This window comes from Scyliorhinus torazame, chromosome 19, assembly GCF_047496885.1.
Source record: "Scyliorhinus torazame isolate Kashiwa2021f chromosome 19, sScyTor2.1, whole genome shotgun sequence".
NCBI lineage: Eukaryota > Metazoa > Chordata > Chondrichthyes > Carcharhiniformes > Scyliorhinidae > Scyliorhinus > Scyliorhinus torazame.
Genome location: NC_092725.1, coordinates 52,727,899 through 52,747,580, shown reverse-complemented (window position 1 = coordinate 52,747,580; position 19,682 = coordinate 52,727,899). Strand labels below are relative to the sequence as shown.

The 19,682-nt window shown below is 46.2% G+C and overlaps 1 protein-coding gene across 4 annotated transcripts in view; it reads right to left on the bottom strand.

Moving 5' to 3' along the window:
* LOC140396128 (UPF0606 protein KIAA1549) overlaps positions 1-19,682 on the bottom strand; it is a 347,260-nt gene that overhangs the window by 123,055 nt on the left and 204,523 nt on the right. For all 4 annotated transcript variants that reach the window (XM_072484278.1, XM_072484281.1, XM_072484279.1 and 1 more), the window contains one exon: positions 11,472-11,649. In XM_072484278.1, the coding sequence (XP_072340379.1) occupies positions 11,472-11,649 (178 nt within the window). The remainder of the gene's footprint in view (positions 1-11,471; positions 11,650-19,682) is intronic.

Below are 19,682 nucleotides of genomic sequence, written 5' to 3'. Positions count from 1 at the left end.
GAGATCATATTACATGATACTGCCTGCTGTTTCATGATATAGAACAACTATCGCAATGGGTGAAACAAGTCATTTTCATTCAAACACTTGCCACATTTTTGTACCAACTTTGTTATAAATTCACACATCTGTAGTGATGATGAACATTTAAATACACCCCTGGAAGGCAGGCAATTTGGGCAGGAGACAATGCATGAGAATCATTCAACACAAAATGAGATCATTCAATTCATTGTTTCTATGTCAACGCTTTGAAAGCGCTATCCATTTAGGCCACCTCCCCTGAATTTCCTCATAGTCCTGCAAAGTTATCCTTTTTCAGTATATATCAAATCCCCATTGCTTACTGAATTTACTTCTGGTGCTTTTCCAGGCTGTACATTCCAAAGCATAACAAATTATTGCATAATAAAAAGCCTCTCATCTCCCCTGCTCATTTGCAAATTATCTTGCATCTGTCTCCTCTGGTTACTGGCTTTCCTGACATTGGGTAAACCTTTTCACCTTATTTGCTCTATCGAGATTCTTCATAATGTTGAATATTTCAACTAAATCTCCTCTTGATCTTCTCTACTCTGGGAGCACAATCCAGTTTATTTTATTCTTCAAGAGGTGTGGGTATCGCTGGCAAGGCCAGCATTTGATGGTAAACCTCAATTCACGAGTTGCTTGCTGGGCATTTCAGAGGGCAGTTAAGAGTCAATGACATTGCTGTGGTCTGGAGTCACATGTATGCCAAACCACATAAGGACAGCAGATTTCTATCCTCCAAAGATTAGTGAACCAGATGAGTTTTTACGACAATCGGTGATAGTTTCATGGTCACTATTATAACTTTCATTTTCAGAATTTAAAAAAAATTCATTAACTGAATTTAATTCCACTAACTGCCATGGGGGAATTTGAACCAGTGTACCAGCTCCTCCAGTCTCTCCACATAAATGAAGTATCTGATGTCTCTCATGTCTAGTACCATTCTAGTAACTCTCTTCTGCACCCTCACCAAGTCTAATATAATAATAACCTTTTATTGTCACAAGAATGAAGTTACTGTGAAAAGCCCCTAATATCCAACCTCCTCAACTTTTTGTATATCATTAAATGTGGAACCTGGCAATGGGATGGGCAAATTAGTCATCTTGTGCTGTAAACCCGAGGGATCAGGCTTGTTCCCTTTCTCAATTGAAATTGCGCTGTATTGTTTCTTTACTTCTGAGATGCTTCATAGTCAGAAAAGTATTTTCATGTGCCAGACGATGACCATCTCCATGAGAATCTAATCATCTCCCCATGACATTCAATGGCATTAGTGTTGCTGAACCCCCCCCCCCCATCAGAATCCTAGGGGTGGCCACTGACAAGAAAATAAACGGGACCAGCCATGGAAATACACTCCCCCCCCCCCCCCCCCCCCCCCCCCCGCCCCCCCAATTCCAAGACATAAGCCAGGTGTGTGATGGAATACTCTGCACTTGTACAACACTCAAGAAGCTCGACACCACCCAGGACAAAGCAGCCCACGTAATTGGCACCACGTCCAATACCTTAAACATTCCCTCCCTCCACCCACGTCATAGTGGCAGCAGCTAGTACCAACTACAGAATGCACTGCAGCAACCTATCAAGAATCCTTCAAAGAACCTTCCAAACCGCTGACTTCTACCACCTAGAAGAACAAGGGCATGGAAATACCACCATCTTCAAGTTCCCTGTCAGGCCACAGACCATACGGACTTGGAAATGTAACCGTTGTTCCTTCACTGTCGTTGGATCAACATTCTGGGACTCCCTTCCGAATAATAATAAAAATCTTTATTTTTATAATCTTTATAATTTGTATAATCTTTATCAGTACAGTAGGCTTACATTAATACTGCAATGAAATTACTGTGTATCACGTACGACAGCAGTTCCACAAGGTAACTCATCAGCAGCATTTCCTCATGGGCAATTAGGGATGCGCAATAAATGCTGGCGGAACCAACGATGCACACTTCTTCCAAATTACATTTTGGCTGAATAGGGAGACACACATGTTCCCAACAACACACTAATACAATACAGCTCATCACTCGACACAAAAAAAATCAGAGTTTCAAGTGCACACATATCAAGATGCATAAAAAGGTTAGGCCGCAGGAGCTTGAAGCATAAACACACATGAAAAATCATAGTTGGTGCCTCATGAAAAAATATCAGTGTTGGAACAAGGGGGGCGATTCTCCAAAATGGAGACTAAGAGTTCGCGCCGTCGTGAACGCCGTCGCGTTCCAAGACGGCGCGAAACAGGCGCTGGGACGATCGATTCTGTCCCCCCCATAGGGGGCCAGCACGGTGCTGGAGTGGTTTGCGCCGCTCCAGCCTCCCTTCCTGGTGCCAAATGGGCGCTGCGCCAACCCGCGCATGCGTGGGGGCTTCTTCAGCGCGCCGGCCCCTACGCAACATGGCGTGGGGGTTCAAGGGCCAGCCGCGCAACAAAGTAGACCGGGGGAGGGGGGGGGGGGCGTCCTGCCTCTCGGTAGGCCCCAATCACAGGCCAGGCCCCATCGGAGGCCCCCCCCGGTGAAGGAGCGCTTTTCCCTGCCCCACAAGCCACCCCCGACCCTTCGCGCAGAGCTCCTGCCGGCAGCGACCAGGGGTGAACTGCGCCGTCGGGACTCTGCTTTCTCCGCGCAGCCGGAGAATCGGCGGCCCCGCAGATTCCAGCGGCCTGCGGCGCGTCAAACGCGGCAACACAAATGGCGCCGATTCTCCGCACCTCGGAGAATCACGTGCCAGCATTGGGGCGTCGTGGCGTGGTTGTGGCAATTCTCCGGTCCAGCGCGGGGCTCGGAGAATCGCACCCAAGACGTGAAGCTTGCTGAATATTGAACAGTCTAGTCAGAAAGGCTCGAATGAGTAAAAACAAAAGGCTCTTCGAGATAATGTTTCACATTCAAGGCCTGCCGAAGAACAAAAATAGAGCAGTGTTTACTCTTGCAGGTTACTCATTCTCAGTGTTTTATATTTCAGCATCACACTCACTTTCATTATTTTCAGCAGAATTTAGCAGGTTCTTGCCTAAAGAAGGCAATTTGGCACCAACACAATGACAACTTGGTTGTTGCTTGAAACTAGTTAATAGGAGATACACCTCAAAATATTCACACTCAACAAAGCTCCACTGGAAGCCAATTAATACACAATTCCTGCCAAGGAGGATCGGAACCAAACATATCACAAGCTGCACCACTGCCAGTGAATGAAATTGGATCTACCTCAAGTGTCGCTCAGTGGATTATCCATTTTGCATTCGTTATGTAGACAAATGGAGTTCAAGAATATTTTTTTGTATTTTGCTAACAAGATTGTCAAGACCAATTATACACATAGAATGTATTAATAATAAGCACTTAATAATAATTACACTTCTGAGCTGATCACAGTCAACCAAAATAACTTTATGTCTAACTGACTAATGGTGTCATGTCTGATTAATCTAGTTGAATGTTTTTTGAAGGTAGATAAGGGAGTGTCTAGGCCACAGATAGTACTGACCCAGATTTTGCAGTCAATGACAAAAGAACAACACTTGCCATTTATCTCAACGATAGTTGTTCAAAGTTTTTATGCACTTTTGAGACTTCTCATTTGATCCTCCGTGATGCCCGCCACAAGGCATCGATGACCAGGACGAGAAACAACAAGACACTTCAAGCAAGAATCTACACTGAGCCACGCGATCTAAACCAGGAAGTAGGAATTAGATTTAGATCAGAAACAGAAAACTAAATACAGGTAGATTTGACAGAGAGAGAGAGATAAGAGACAGAAAAAGTTGAAAACAATTATTTTGAAAATATTAGATCTCAGCAAGTCAACTTCTGGAAGCTTTGAAAAATTGTTCCGAAAATGGGGGTCGACTTATACGCCAAGTATAAAATGATGGTGGTCGCCATTTTGAAATGTGAAAAGACAACACTGGTAATTCAAAGTAATGTTTTATTTAATTAAATAATTCCACAAGGAAAAGGTTTGAACCAGAAATCATAACATTGTAAAAACATTCAAATTCGCCACCTTCAGTATCCAGCACAACGAGTTAATTGAGTTCAGCCCAAGTCACTTTGGCTATGGCATTATTATAAGAATCCCACTGTAGATCAGGTTTGGCATTTTTGGGTTTCAGCAAAAGGATGACACAAGGACATTAATGAGAATACATATTGACACAGAAGATCACAAAGCAGGATCAGCAAGTGGAGATTAGGAACAGCAAGGGTCAGAAAACAGGGTACAGGGTGGGGTGGGGGTAGTTTATAGTCCTAACATCAGTTATACTGCTGCATGAAGCAAGGAAAGGGCAGGAGAGTGGGGCTGAGTGGTTCATAAAGGGAGATAACACAGATACGATGGGCCAAATAGCTTCGTTCTTTGCTGTAATCATTCTACTATTTTATGAAAGATACAGCCATGATTTATTAAAGAGGTTAAGAATAGTATTAGATTAAAAGTAGATTCAAAGAACAGTTGTAAATCGGAGGATTGGGAATGCTTCAGAAACCAAAGGGCCATCAAAGTGAAAAAAGAATTGGAGGCAATACATCTATGGTGCATTGCTTTGGTTATTAGATGAGAAGGTTATCCTATAATGAGAGAGAATTGTATTGAAACATAATAGATTCTTGAAGCGCTTGATAACGTAGACAGAAAGGTTGCTTTCCCAACCGAGGAATCTAAAAATATGGGGGCACAATCTCAGAGTAGGGGGCCAATCATTTGGGACTGATAGAAGGAAACATTTCTTCACTTTAAGGGTCATTGAGTTTTGAAATCAACTACCCCAGAGGGATGTGGATGCTCCATCATTGAGCATATTTAAGGCTAGGATAGCAAATTGTATTTTCTCATGGAATTAAAGAAATTGGTTAATTTAACAGCAACTGACTTCTGATACGGCAGAACACATTGAGCACAGAAGGAGAATGAGTGCAGAAGATACGTCCCCTTTTTATGGCCCTAGCTACCGTAGGTCAATTTTAAATGCCCATTGTGAATATGGCACATGGATAGGTGGTTGATGACCAGTACTGACAGTCAGGTCAGGGCGTGCACTGTGTGGTGTCTGTGCGTGCGTGCAGTGTACGTGCGTGCGCTGTATACGTGCGTGCGCTGTGTACGCAGTGTGCATGCGCAGTGTGCATGCGCGTGCATGCGCAGTGTGCATGCGCGTGCGTGCTATGTGCATGCATGTGCTGTGTGTGTGTGTCTGCGCTGTGCGTGCGTGACTGTACAGTTTGCGTGCGTGCGCTGTGCATGTGCATGTGCGCTGTGCGCGTGCGCTGTGCTGTGCTGTGCTGTGCGCGTGCGCTGTGCGCGTGCGTGCATGCAATGTGCGCGGTGTGTGGGGTATGCGCATGGTGTGCGGTGCGCACGCGGTGTGCGTGGTGAGCGTGTGTGTACGGTGTGCACGTGCATGAGGTGTGGGCGTGCACACGCTGTTTGCATGCGTGAGCTGTATGCGTGCATGCGCTGTGTGCATGCGTGCGTGTGCATACGTTTGGCCTTGTGCCTGGTGCATTCAAGCTTAAGTTCAAACTTTCTCGGCAATTCCCATGAAGGTCAACACGTCAGGAATTCCGCAGTGTCCCAAAGTATATAAGAACATAAGACATCGGAGCAGAATTAGGATACTTGGCCCATCGTGTCTGTTCCACCATTCAATCATGGCAGATATTTTTCTCATCCCCATTCCTTCTCCCATATCCTACCACCCTCGACACCATCCTTGCTACGCCCTTCCAATATACCTCCAGCGCTGGGCATGCCCAGAACATATGGGTGTGGTTTGCTGGGCTCACTAAGCACCTAACACACCTGTCCTCACCCTCAAAAAACCGGCTCATCCTTGTCCCGGTCATGTGTGCCCTGTGCAGCACCTTAAACTGTATGAGGCTGAGCCTCGCGCACGAAGATGAAGAGTTCACCCTCCCTAGGGCATCTGCCCACGTCCCTTCCTCGATCTCCTCTCCCAACCCCTCCTGCCACTTACCTTTCACCTCCACCACCGAGGCTTCCTCCCCCTCCTGCATCACCTGGTAAGTTTCCGAGATCTTCCCCACTCCCGCTCCCAGTGCCGCACCCCACCCCGCCCCGAGAGCACCCTGTCCTGTTGTGTGCGTGGCAGCAGCCGTGGGAATTCCACCACCTGCCGCCTGGCAAATGCACTTACCTGTAAGTACCTGAAGGTGTTCCCCGGGGGGAGTCCATACTTCTCCTCCAACTCACCCAGGCTCGCGAACCTCCCGTCCACAAACAGATCTCCCAACCTTCGTATTCCTGCCCTGTGCAACCCTGAAAACCCTCCATCTGTCCTCCTTGGGACGAACCGGTGGTTCCCCCGTATTGGGGTCCACACAGAGGCCCCAACTTCCCCCCTGTGCCGCCTCCACTCTCTCCAGATTTTGAGGGCAGTCGCCACTACTGGGCTCGTGGTATACCTCCTTGGAGGGAGCGGCAGCGGCGCCGTTGCCAGGGCCCCCAGACTCGTACCCACACAGGACGCCGTCTCCAGCCTGTTCCATGCAGCCCCCTCCCCCTCCATCACCCACTTGCGCACCATCGTCGCATTGGCGGCCCAGTAGTACCCACAGAGGTTGGGCGGCGCCAGCCCTCCCTAATCTCTACTCCGCTCCAGGACCCCTTGCTTTTTGCCACCCAGCCCCGAATGAAACACCTGACCTACCCACCCTTTCCTCAATCTTATCTGATCTGCCACCTTCAGGTGTGTCTCCTGCAGCATGACCACATCCGCCTTCAGCCCCTTCAGGTGCGGGAACACACGGGCCCATTCAGTCCCCTTACATTCAAGGTTATCAGCCGGATCAGGGGGCTACCCGCCCCCCTCCCCCGCCGACTAGCCATAACCCCTCCTCAGCCAGCCACGCTCCCGCACCTCACGCCCGGCCTGTTCCCCACGGCGGCAGACCCCCGTCTCGACCCCCCCCCCCCACTCGCTCCAGCTCCCCCTTGACCATAGCAGCAGCAACTCGATTCCCCCCCACCCACCCCCCCACCGGCTAGGACCCCTCCTAGCTGCTTTAATCCCCCCATTGCACTTCCGCAAGTCAGCTGACCCCGGCCACTCCCGCCTCTCCTTCAACTCCTCCCATTGTGTGACACACCCTCCTCTTCCAGTCCCCATCCGCAGTCTCTCCACCTCCCCCTTCCATCCCAAGCGCGGGAAACAACCCTCGCTTCCCCGCCCCCTCCAGTCTTCAGCGCGGGAAAAAGGCCGCGCTTACCACTAACCCGGCCCCGCCACCTCTGACGCAGCTCCTTTTACCGGCCCAGTCCCCTCACCCCCGACTCAGGCCTCCCCCTCCCCGCGGGGCCCCATCACACTGCCGGCCATCCACCCCTGTTCCATTTGCTTACCCCCCTCCAAGAGCCTCCCCAACCAACTCAACCAAAACAGTGCCCAACCCACCCTAACCACCCTCACCCAACCAGAAAGAAAAAAAAACAAGAGCAAAGGACCTCCCCTCAAAAAGTAACATATCAACCGCAATCCCCAAACGCCCACCCCGACCCTCAATCTGTGTCCAACTTCTCAGCCTGAACAAAGGTCCACGCCTCCTCCGGAGACTCAAAATAATGGTGCCGGTCCTTATAGGTGACCCAGTCGCGCCGGCTGCAACATGCCAAACTTCACCCCCTTCCTGTGCAGCGCCGCCTTCGCTTGATTGTACCCGGCCCTCCTCTTTGCCACCTCCGCACTCCAGTCCTGGTGTATTCGAATCTCCGTGTTCTCTCACCTGCTGCTCCTCTCCTTCTTGGCCTACCTGAGCACACACTCCCGATCAGCGAACCGATGAAACCGCACCAGCACCGCCCGCGGAGACTCGTTAGCCTTGGGCCTCCTCGCCAGCACTCTATGGGCCCCTTCCAGCTCCAGGGGCCCCTGGAAGGACCCCACTCCCATCAGCGAGTTCAACATGGTGACCTCATAGGCCCCCACATCCGGCCCCTCCAGCCCCTCCGGGAGGCCCAGAATCCGCAAGTTCTTCCGCCTCGACCAATTCTCCATCTCCTCGAACCGCTCCTGCCATTTCTTGTGGAGCGCCTCGTGCTCCTTCACGTTTACCGCCAGGCCTAAGATCTCGTCCTCGTTTTGTCAGGCCTCGCGGATCGCCACCCCCTGGGCCGTCTGTGTCTCCAGTAGCTTAGCGATAGAAGCCTTCATCGGCTCAAGCAGGTCCGCTTTAATCTCCCTAAAGCAGTGCTGGATACCCTCCTGTTGCTCCTGCGCCCATTGCATCCACGCTGCCTGGTCCCCGCCCGCCGCCATTTTGCTCATCTTCCCTCGCACCTTCTTCGGGTCCACCACCACTTTTCTGTCGCCCCGCTCCTGGTAAAAGCCATATACTGTCGGGGAACTATTGTACTCTCCTTCCCACAGCGGGAAACATCGAAAAAATGTCATTGGGGGCCCTAAAAAGAGCCCAAAAGTCAGTTTTTTTGCGGGAGCTGCCGAACGCGCGACGTAGCTGTGGGTTTTTCCTTGGACTGTGGAAGATCTATAAAGGCCTGGAGTAACAAGTCTCTATGGCCATTAGTCGGCTCAAAAACAAGTACATCGCACTTGGAAGGTCTGGGATCAATTCCCCACTCCAGTGAATACACATCCTAATTACTTCCTTGGCTGTAAAGCATTTTGTCCCAAGGTCATGAAAAATATAAATATAAGAGTCTTTTTTGCAAATTTGGCAATAGAGCAATACCAGGCAGTATTGAAATATTTACAATGGCAGAACGCATCACTTTTCATTCCTATGGGGCAAGTTCCAAACAGCAACTTGCAGTGTTGACTGGAGGATCATCTAAAATGAACAGCAATCCAGGGTATTAATAAGTTTCTCGTTTTGATGTAGACAAATTTGTGGTTCCTCAAAGTGTAGCACATTGTCTTACCCAACTGTTAATAAGCAGTGTCCTCCATGCCCCTTCCCTATTGTGCTGGGAGCATGGAACCTGTGGCTCTTTGAGTCCCTCAGCATCTCGCCAGAATGATTATCCTTTACAGGTGACAGAAGTCAGTGTCAGCAAGCTATGTAACCACAGGCAGATTTATCTACCGTGTTCGCTCCTACCATCAAATGGAAAGGAGCAGGAACTTGCATTAATATAATGGCTTTCAAAGGCAACAGATTATTTCTGAAGTGTAGTCATTATAGCCATTATGGTAATGTAGGAAATTCTAGGATTCTTACAGTGCAGGAGGCCATTTGGCCCATCGATTCTGCACTGACCCTCTGGAAGAGCACCCTAACCAGGTTCCCGTCCTATCCCTGCAACCCCGTAACCCCACCTAACCCACACATCCCTGGACACTATTGGGGAAAATTAGCATGGCCAATCCATCTAATTTGCACATCATTGGACTGTGGGAGGAAATCAGAGCAACCGGAGGAAACCAAGCAGACACGGAGAGAACATGCAAACTTTCCAGTCACCCAAGGCTGGAATTGAACCCAGGTCCCTGCCGCTGTGAGACAGCAGTGCTAACCACGGTGCCACAATAAGAACCCACAAAACCCAAATAAGGCTATTAACCAGATAATCAATTTTAATAATGTGAATGAGGAGGAGCAGAGTGGCTAGCACTGCTGGCTCACGCTGCCGAGGACCTGGGTTTGATCCTGGCCCTTGGTCACTGTCCGTGTGGAGTTTGCACATTCTGCCTGTGGCTGCGCAGGGTCTCAGCCCCACAACCCAAAACGATGTGCAAGGTAGGTGAATTGGCCACACTAAATTGCCCCTTAATTGGAAAAAAGAATTGGGTATTCTAAATATTTTTTTTAATGTGACCGAGGATAACTATTGGTCAGGACATCAGGAGTCACCACAGTATTCCTCTTTGAATACTGCCATGGGATCTTTACATTCACCTGAGAGCAGACAGAGCCCAAGTTTTAACATCTTATCATGAAATATGGCACTCTGACAGCACTCTACTTAAGTGCCTAGAATTGCCTATTCCAATGTTTTTCTGCTGTCCTTCCATTTTACATTCTCCATAGACACGAGGTCATACAAAACTCGACTGCCTTATCTTCACAGAATCACAACAGTGCAGAAGGAGGTCATTCAGCTCATCGAGTCTACATAGACCCTCTGAAAGAGCACCCTACCTGGGCCCATTCCCTCGCCCTATCTCTGTAACCCCATAACCCACCTAACTGTTGGATACAGAGAGCCAATTTAGTATGGCCAATCCACCTAATCTGCTCATGTTTGGACTGAGGGAGGAAATCAGAGCACCCGGAGAAAACCCATACAAACACGGGGAGAATGTGCAAACTCAACACAGCCAGTCACCCAAGGTTGGAATTGATCCCGGGTCCCTGGTGCTGTGAGGGAGCAGTGCTACCCCACTGTGTCGCCGTGCCACCCGCCAACTTTCACCAATCGCGTTTCCTCATCATCCCAATGCTTGTTAACCTACATTGACTCCCAGGCTGATAAATATCTCAATTTTTACATTTCTCATCATTTTTTTAATCCCTCCACGGCCTCGTCCTTCCGTTTTTATTATCTCTTCTGACCCAAAAATGTTTGAGATGTCTACATTCCTCCTGGTTTGGCACAGTGGGCTGAACAACTGGCTTGTAATGCAGAACAATGCCAGCAGCGCGGGTTCAATTCCCGTACCAGCCTCCCCGAACAGGCGCCTGGAATGTGACGACTAGGGGCTTTTCACAGTAACTTCATTGAAGCCTACTTGTGACAATAAGCGATTATTATTATTATTTTGGTCTCCAGTGAATCCCCAGATTTTTATTGTTCCACCACTAGTGGCTATGCTTGCCGTTCTCATCGGCTCTGCCGATGTCCCCAACTCTGTTCACCTCTCTCTTCTCCAAGTTATGCCATAAAACCTATCACTTTGGCCATGTTCTGGTCAGCTTTCCTAATGTCTACTCTTGTGACTGGTGTTAGATTTTGTTGTTTATGCTCCTGAAAAGACCCTTGGTATGACTTACTATGTTAAAGCCATTATATAAATAATGTGGGCTTGAACCCATAATTTTCTAATTCACATGCAAGAATTCTACCATTGAGCCAAGGCTGACTAGTTTGGTTATTGGTACAAGAGGGTTGTCCCTCAGAAAGAGAGGTAGCTTAATCAACATTTTAGATATCCATCAGGAGTGAGATCCTGTCTACTTTCTTTTTCTTCCTAGTTCAGAAATGCTGAGGCCAATACTTAGAACCTCGAACCTTCTGGCCTAGGTGGTTCATTACCACACCACATGGTTCAGTACATTAAAGAAAGCTCCATAATCTGCTCCGATAGTGTCATTCACTTGACAGCTTAAAAGTGATGGGATTGTTGAACTGAATATAGATGCCAAAATCCTTGAATCAGATACATAATTTGAGTAGTAACAGTTTGCGACTGAATCAGTAAACACACTGTAGATCCTTACCAATTTGAACCTGAGCCTGGTGGTCCGGCACAGCCAGAGCTGGCTGGAGAGAAAGGATGAGTGGGGAATTGCCACTAAGAAGTGTGGTTCGAATGAGAGAATTAAGCACAGCTGGTCCAGAGAAAACAACAGAGCCTGCGGTCACCATGAACTTGAGCTCTTGATGTGCTTGGTGAACCTGAAATTGGACAAGGAAAGAAATCAAAGTGCAAAAACGACAAGGAATACAGCATAACTATATCACAATTAACAATGATGTATTTCTGAAAGTTTCATTTCTGTAATAGATTTTGAACGTGAAAAACACACTTTGGTGGAATGTTGTACCGCAGCACAAATTCAACCACTGAGTAAGTCTAAAATGACAAATAGAAACAGATGCATAATCCTCATGAATTTGAGAGATAATTGAATGCATGTCTGGGAAGAAAACCATCATGGGATATACCAAGACGGACATTAGCACTGCCATGCCTAACAAACTTGATTGAAATTTTTGAGAAAATGACCAGCTGTGTAGATGAGGGTAGTGGAGTTGATGTCATTTATATGGATTTCAGCCAAGCCTTTGACAAGATTTCACATGGGATACAGGGTAATTTGATAAGGTGGATTCAAAATTGGCTTAGTTGTTGGAGATAGAAGGTGATAATAAGCTTTAATGGCTGGAAGCCAGTGTCGTACCAACAGTCCCCTATTATTCGTCATTTATATAAACAACATAGATGACTATATGGGTGGTAGGATCAGTAATTTTGTGGATGACACAAAGATTGGCTGGGTGGTTAACAGTGAGGTCGAGTGTCTTGGATTGCAGAAGATATCGACTGGATGGTCAAATGAGCAGATAAGTGGCAGGTGGAATTGAACCCTGAAAATTGAGAGGTGATACACTTTGGAAGGATTAATTCGACAAGGAAGTATTCAGTGAATGGCATGACACTGGGAAGTTCCGAGGAACAAAGGGGCCTTAAACATGTTTGTCCATAGATCTCTGAAGGTGCGAGGGCAGGTTAACAGGGTGGTGAAAAAGATAAATGGGACTTTGCCTTTATCAATCGAGGCATAGATTACAAAAGCAGGGAATGTTGGAATTGAATAAAACATTGGAGAGGCCACAGCTGCAGTATTGTGTGCAATTCTGGTTGCCACATCATAGGAGGAATGTGATTGCACTGGATGGGGTGCAGAGGAGATTCAACAAGATGTTGCCTGGCTGAAACATTTAAGTTATGAAGAGAGGTTGGATAGACTTGTGTTTTATTGGAGGAGAGAAGACCTGATCAAGGTGTACAACATGATGAGGGGCGTGGACAGGGTGGATAGGGAGCTGTTCCCCTTAGTTGAAGGGTCAGTCACAAGATAACACAAATTCAAAGTGAGGGGCAGGAGGTTCAGAGCGGATGTGAGGAAAAACCTTTTGACCTAGGGGGTGGTGACGGTCTGGAATGCACTGCCTGGGAGGGTGTTAGGAGGAGAATTGCCTCACATCCTCTAAAAAAAATATCTTGATGAATACTTGGCATGTCGTAACATTCAAGGGTAAGGGCCAAATGCTGGAAAATGGGATTAGGTAGGCAGGTCAGCTGTTTTTCATGTGTCGGTGCAAACTCAGTGGACTAAAGGGCCTCTTGTGGACTGTATTTTCTGTGATTCTGCAACTTTGAAATTGGAATCGCCCTTAAAAGTACTAGATCATGCCACTCAAACATCCCAAAGAGTTCCAAGCACAACATTACTACCACAACCATTTTAAGCACAATTAGAGCCAATAAACCATAACATGATTCTGCTGACTGGAGGAAGAATATTGTCAAGATGTGATTCTGAGAACAGGTGAGAATGTTACCAGCTATTGAATAACAGCTATTGAAATTCTGCGAACTAAATGGGTATTGCTTGAATGTGGATATGGTGCACTCCAAGGTTCCATGCTAGGTTTTACTTTTGTTCTTGGTATACATACATGATTTGGTCATGAATACATGGAGCGCAATCTCAAATGTTTTTTAATCCGTTCTTTGACTACACGGTTGTTAGCAAAGTCAATGTTCATTACCCACTCCTAACCCCTTGGCAGAAGTCGTCCTTCTTCCTGAACTACAGAAATCCATGTGAAGGAGCTCCCACAAATAATATTAATTTGCTCATGATGTAAAAGACGAAACTTTTGGAGTACAGGTAGGTTAGCTGAACAGCCAGACATGAAGAACTTGCAACTTGGGTTGAGAAGCATGAAGTAATAAGAGTCTCCTCAATTTTATTCCCAGCAATGCTACCCGCCACCATCTCAGCACAATCCCAAGCCGGCAAGAGATAGAAAAGGTCATCCGACAGCTAAAAAACAAGGCGACATCTGGAGCAGGTGGAATCCTTGCTGAAGAACTGCTATGTGGCAGAGAAACACTATTGGTGTGAATACATGAACTCATTACCCTTATCTGGAAAGAGGAGATCATGCCAGGAGATCTCAGAACTGTCAAGTTCGGCTGCAGTAACGACAGGAATTTCCATCGTGTTGGCCACAGGGATGGTCATCACAACAGTCCTCCTTAATCGCCTACTCCCTGCAGCTGAAGAGCTCGGCCCAGAGTCCCAATGTGGATTCCGCCCACTATGGGGCACAACGAACATGATCTTCAACACACAGCAACTACGGAAAATGCAGGGAACAATACAAACCCTTGTACATGGATTTATTTGGCTTCACAAAGGCCCACAGGTGGGCCACGCAGTTGTCAGGAGGGTCGCTGGGCCATGGATTGGGGCATTCTCGATTGTGGAAATTAGTGCCCAACGACCGCAGCCTGCTTTTAAAAATGACAGCTGTAACCGGCTTTCAGAATGCTGGCCATCCCGCTCATCAGTGTGCAGGCCCGGAGTACAGCGGGAAGGACCGTCTTCTCCTGCCGTCAGCACACTGATCCAGGAGATTTTTTTAAATTTTATTTAAATTGATGCAGTCTTCCTGCCTGGAGAGAGCAGGTCATACGCCCTGAACACTGACGTCACGTGCTCTGGGCGCGGGAATGATTCCTCCATTTTGTTAGCAGCAAGCAACAGGACTGAAGAATTTACAATGGATCATTACATAATAAGGGAAGGCCAGAGACACAAAAGGAATTGTGAAAGTTGTGAATTACATTAAACACAGCTCACTCAATACCAGATTTTTTGAGAATTTGTATTCTGATATAGGGGCCGAGCACACCCATTTATTGTTGTCAAGGGGCCGTGTGCTGGTCAGAGTTTATGAACTGAGGTATCAAATCCACACTTTCCTCCTCGAGAAATCGTCCCCTCTGACTGATTTGTTTGCTGATGAAACTTGGACGCTAACTGTGTCTTACCTTGCAGACATCTTTTCAATTCTAAATGAACTGAACCTCAAATTGCAAGGGAAGGATGATGATTGTTTTTGGCATGGTGAAGAAATTGATGCTCTCCAAAGTCATTGAAAGTTTGGCAATTGCGGTGCAAAGCCCAAATTACTGTATGTTCCCCACACTACTATCACACATCAAAGAAAACAGTGTAAGGGAACTGTCAATAGACTGGCAAGCCTCATTCAGTCCCACCTGGCTGTGCTGATCAACCGCTTTTGTCGCTACTTTCCAGAGGAGACGTTTCAGATTTTGAGAAAAACAGAGGTGGGTGAAAAAGTCCTTTTGAGACCCCTGAATCAATTATTATCTTGCAGCTGACTCCAAAAGAAGAAAGTGAACTTCTTTGCCTCCGTTGTGACAGCATAGTAAAGACACGGCACAAGCCAATGAGGCTGTCAAGAATATCCAGTGCTGAGTAAAACAAGCATTTTGTTGCTTTTGCCCTTCACAATGACTTACATGTGCGAGGTTGGATTTTACGTCCTCACAAAGATGAAGACAGCACAAACGAACCGGCTGAACTCTGCACCCGATACGAACATAGCCCTCTCCTCCTGTGAACCTGAATGGAGTGAGATCATGAGGACTAAGCAGGCTCACCTATCACAATAAGGGAGAGAAAATGGTGGGTCGCAAAGGTCGGCCGGCTTGTGTCCCTGAGAATGGCCGGTTGGAAATTGCAAGTGCAAAGCCCAAATTACTATATGTTCCCCACACTGCTATCACACATCGAAGAAAACAGTGTAAGAGAACTGTCAACAGACAGTTTGCAAAACTGTCCGAGTAAAAAAGTTTGAAAATACTGGTCTACTCAACCTGTGATAGAGGCTGTAGGTCAGTTATTGGACTCCTTAGTCACCTGGGAACTCAATTTTAATGTGAATGCAAATCATTCTCGACCCCAAGGGATTGCCCAAGAATACATTTTGCAAAAAATACATGAATTGTTCATTTTTAAAAGAGAGATACTGTAGGATGTAGATAAGCAAGTAAATCTAGGGATTTAAGCAGACAGTTACTTGGAAGCACAAGATAAAGCCATAAAACTTGAACTGCATTTGGCTTTTGTAACTGGATGCATAAAGCAAAATAATAAAGGAGTCTTGATTTTTTTTTTTTTTTTTTTTAAATCATTGATTCGCCAGTTCAAATACGATCTGCAATTTTGCAAGCCTTGTCAAAGAAAAGTTATTAAGGCAACCAAGTGCTTTCAGCACACATGCACCAGGATAGGAAACATCTGCTATGAGGATAAAAAAGATGTCTCCAAGTGGAGCAGAGAGGAGATTCAGCAACTTTTGAAAATGATAAAGGACTTTGATCAGGGAAGGAAACAGTATTTTTGTCTGGAGAATGAGTGACAGAAGCCCCGGGATTCACCGATAAAGTCACTAACAGAAGAGAGGGGTGAGGAATCATTTCTTTAAGCAAAGACTTGCTGGAATATGGAATATATTGTCAGAGCAGTGGAGACAAAGACAGATGTCATTGTTGACGACATGAGACTGTCGTACACCTGATGAAGGAAAACTTCTCAAAACATTTTACATGCAGGAGAGCAAAACAGTGGATATTGCAAGAAGGAAGTAGTGGGGAAAATATTGAGCGGACAAAGTCATCAGCTTGTAATGCATCTACAGAAATGTAACTGCCTTCCTAATTTAACATTGGTTCAAAAATTGAGGGAAAAAGTCCAACAGAAGGCTGTGAACATTTGAACAATCAGTGCATGGTTGCTACATTCTATTTTGACTTCCTTGTCAAATACACTCATAAAACAGCCACCAGATGGCAGCAGTGTAGTAAAGTGGTTTCCTTAGTAACCATTCATTATTTGGTTCTTTTCAGAGGCTTGTGTGAGACCAGCTGGACTTGTGCATTGATTTCACGCTGTAGTTGGTTTAAGCTGCAGGTCTTTCCCAACAATGAGATATTGCTTATTCAAACTCTGCAACAAGAAAAGTTCAAATGGTTTAGAGGCACCATTACCAATCTTGCATTACTTAGCAAAGGCAAGACGCTTTTCAGGCTGGCATCCAGCCCGCCAGGGCCCATTTTCACAATTCTTAAATGGTCAGAGGACAAAGAAAATGCTTCAAAGACACTCTGAAGCTCTCCTTGACGTGCAGGAGCATCAAAATTAATGACTGGGCTTACATTAATCATTCAAAATGGTGATGTTTCCATCAAATTGCAACATACTTTTAGTCCAAACAACGTAATGACGAGCTGAGCTGCAGTTGAGAAGGAAAGAAACGGAAGCAAATCCTGTATTCGCAGAGCGTGTCTTGCCCCTTGTGCCCAACGACCTGTGGATCAATAATTGGCCTGTTCAGTCACACGAAGGCCCATGAAAGAAACTCAACGTCGAGAAGACGTCATCCTAGAAGTAAGGGATTGGAGATGGCGATGTGGAAATATTTCATAGATGCCAATATTTCAAACTCCAAGACCCAACAGTCATAATCAACAATACATCCCTCAGCTCAGTTCAGAAGTTTTGCTGCCTTGGGAATATCTTCTCCAACAACCTATATGGGATGATGAAACCGACCTCACACAGCAAAAGCGAGCTCAGCATTGAACGGCTCACCCACAAGCTTTGGAGAGAACAGGGTGTATCTCAAATATTAGGCCACAATCTACCACGTTGCGGTCCTCACCACTTCTCTATGGCTATGAGGCATGAACAATCAACCACATAAAGCAAACAGATACATTCCAGCTTCACTACTTAAGATCTATATGCAACATCAAGTGGCAGGATAAAATTGCCAAACAGAATTTCTTACAAGGTGCTGCATACCCAAGAGGGACAAGGTATCACAGTGGTTAGCACAGTTGCTTCACAGCTCCAGGGTCTCAGGTTAGATTCCCGGCTTGGGTCACTGTCCGTGTGGCTGCATGTTCTTCCCGTGGCTGTGTGGGTTTCCTCCGGGTGCTCTGGATTCCTCCCATATTCCAAAGATGTGCAGATTAGGTGGATTGGCCATGCTAAATTGGCCTAAGTGTCCAAAAAAAGGTTAGGTGGGGTTACTGAGTTACGGGGATACCTGGGCTTGGGTAGGGTGCTCTTTTCAAGGGCTGGTGCAGAGTCGGTGGGCCAATTGGCCTCCTTCTGCACTGTAAATTCTATGATACCTGATATAGATAGAATGCTGATAAGAGCTCAGCTGTGTTCGGTCAGCCATATGGTTCATGTAGATGATCCCAACATACTAAGGGCAGTATTTTGCAGTCAGCAGGGCACAGGAACCTGCACCAGAGGAATTCCCAAACTCAGATACAAAGACATTCCGAAAGTTAATCTCAGAGTAAGTTGGATCTCCCTGGTTTCCTTGCTGGACTCATCTGCCCGAGCAGCTGGAGAAGGTTTAAATTGGAAATGTCTGTCACCACTTAGAATAGAGGTCTTTGTCTCAAGTTTATAATGGCAATATTCACAGGAAATTAGGAACAGGTGAAGACCTCACTTAGCCCCTTGAGCCTTTGGTATTCCAGCTCCCTTGGATCAAAGGCCAAATTTCCACTAGCCTGTTTAGTAGCTAATGAACAGGTAATTAAAGCATTCAGAGATTTGTATCAATGGATACTCAAATCCTTTTGCTCCAGCAAAGTTACTAATGTCTCCCCATTGACAAGATATTTTGATTTAGCTTTCTTGGATTAAAAGTGGTGGACCTTTATTTTCCAAAACTGAACATCACTTGCCATAGTTTTGCACACTCATTTAGTCTGTCTATGCCCAACTTCCTGTTCTTGTCCCCACAACCTAACATACTTTATAACCTGGTGCCATTCACAAACTGTGCTTTACAACACTCTGTTCCTCCCTAGGTTACTAATATATGTGGTGAAAGGCTGAGGCCACAGTATTATTGTTCCCAAAGAACAATAATATATCACGCTGCCAGTCTCAATACATTTCCTTTATCTTCCTCTTACTCTGACCTCCCAACGAATTACTGACTCATGTTGCAAGATTACCCTCAACTTTGTGCCCTGACACTTTTGGTACCTTGAGGATCTTAATCATACACCTTCTGGAAATCGATACAGACAACACCCACAGACACTTCTCTCTGCATCATACCATTCAACTCCTCAAAACTTTGAACTAAGTCAGATATCATCAATCCTTCATAATTAAAGCTGAATATCTGATCAGCACACACTTGTCCATATGCTCAGCCACTCCATCTCCGATTATAGATTCTGGTAACCTTCCCATAACCGATGTTACAGACCAATTATAGTCACTTGGCTTGTCCCTCCTTTCTTGCCCTTAAATAACGGAGTAGGAATTTAATTTCCAATTAAAATACATAATTCCAGGGCAGCACAGTGGTTAGCACTGCTGCCTCATGGCGCCGAGATCTCAGGTTCGATCCCGACTCTGGGTCACTGTCTGTGTGGAGTTTGCCCATTCTCCCTGTGTTTGCGTGGGTTTTGCCCTCACAACCCAAAGATGTGCAGGATAGGTGGATTTGCCACGCTAAAAGTGGCCCTTAATTGGAAAAAATGATTGGGTACACTAAATTGAAAACAATAATTCCTGAGTCTACAGTGCTGCAGGGAATTAAGGTAAATGGATCTTCAATTTCTTTTCTTTCTTTTATAAAAGTTGGGGCAGAAAATATCAGATACCAGATTCTGGAGATTTGCCTTTAATTCTATTAGTTTCATAACTACCAGTTTCTTTTTAAACTTATACTAAAGTCCAAAGATGTGCAGGTTAGGTTGATTGGCTAAATTGCCCTTAGTGTCCAAAAAGGTTAAGTCAGATTACTGGGTTACAGGGATAGTGTGGCGGCGTGGGCTTGAG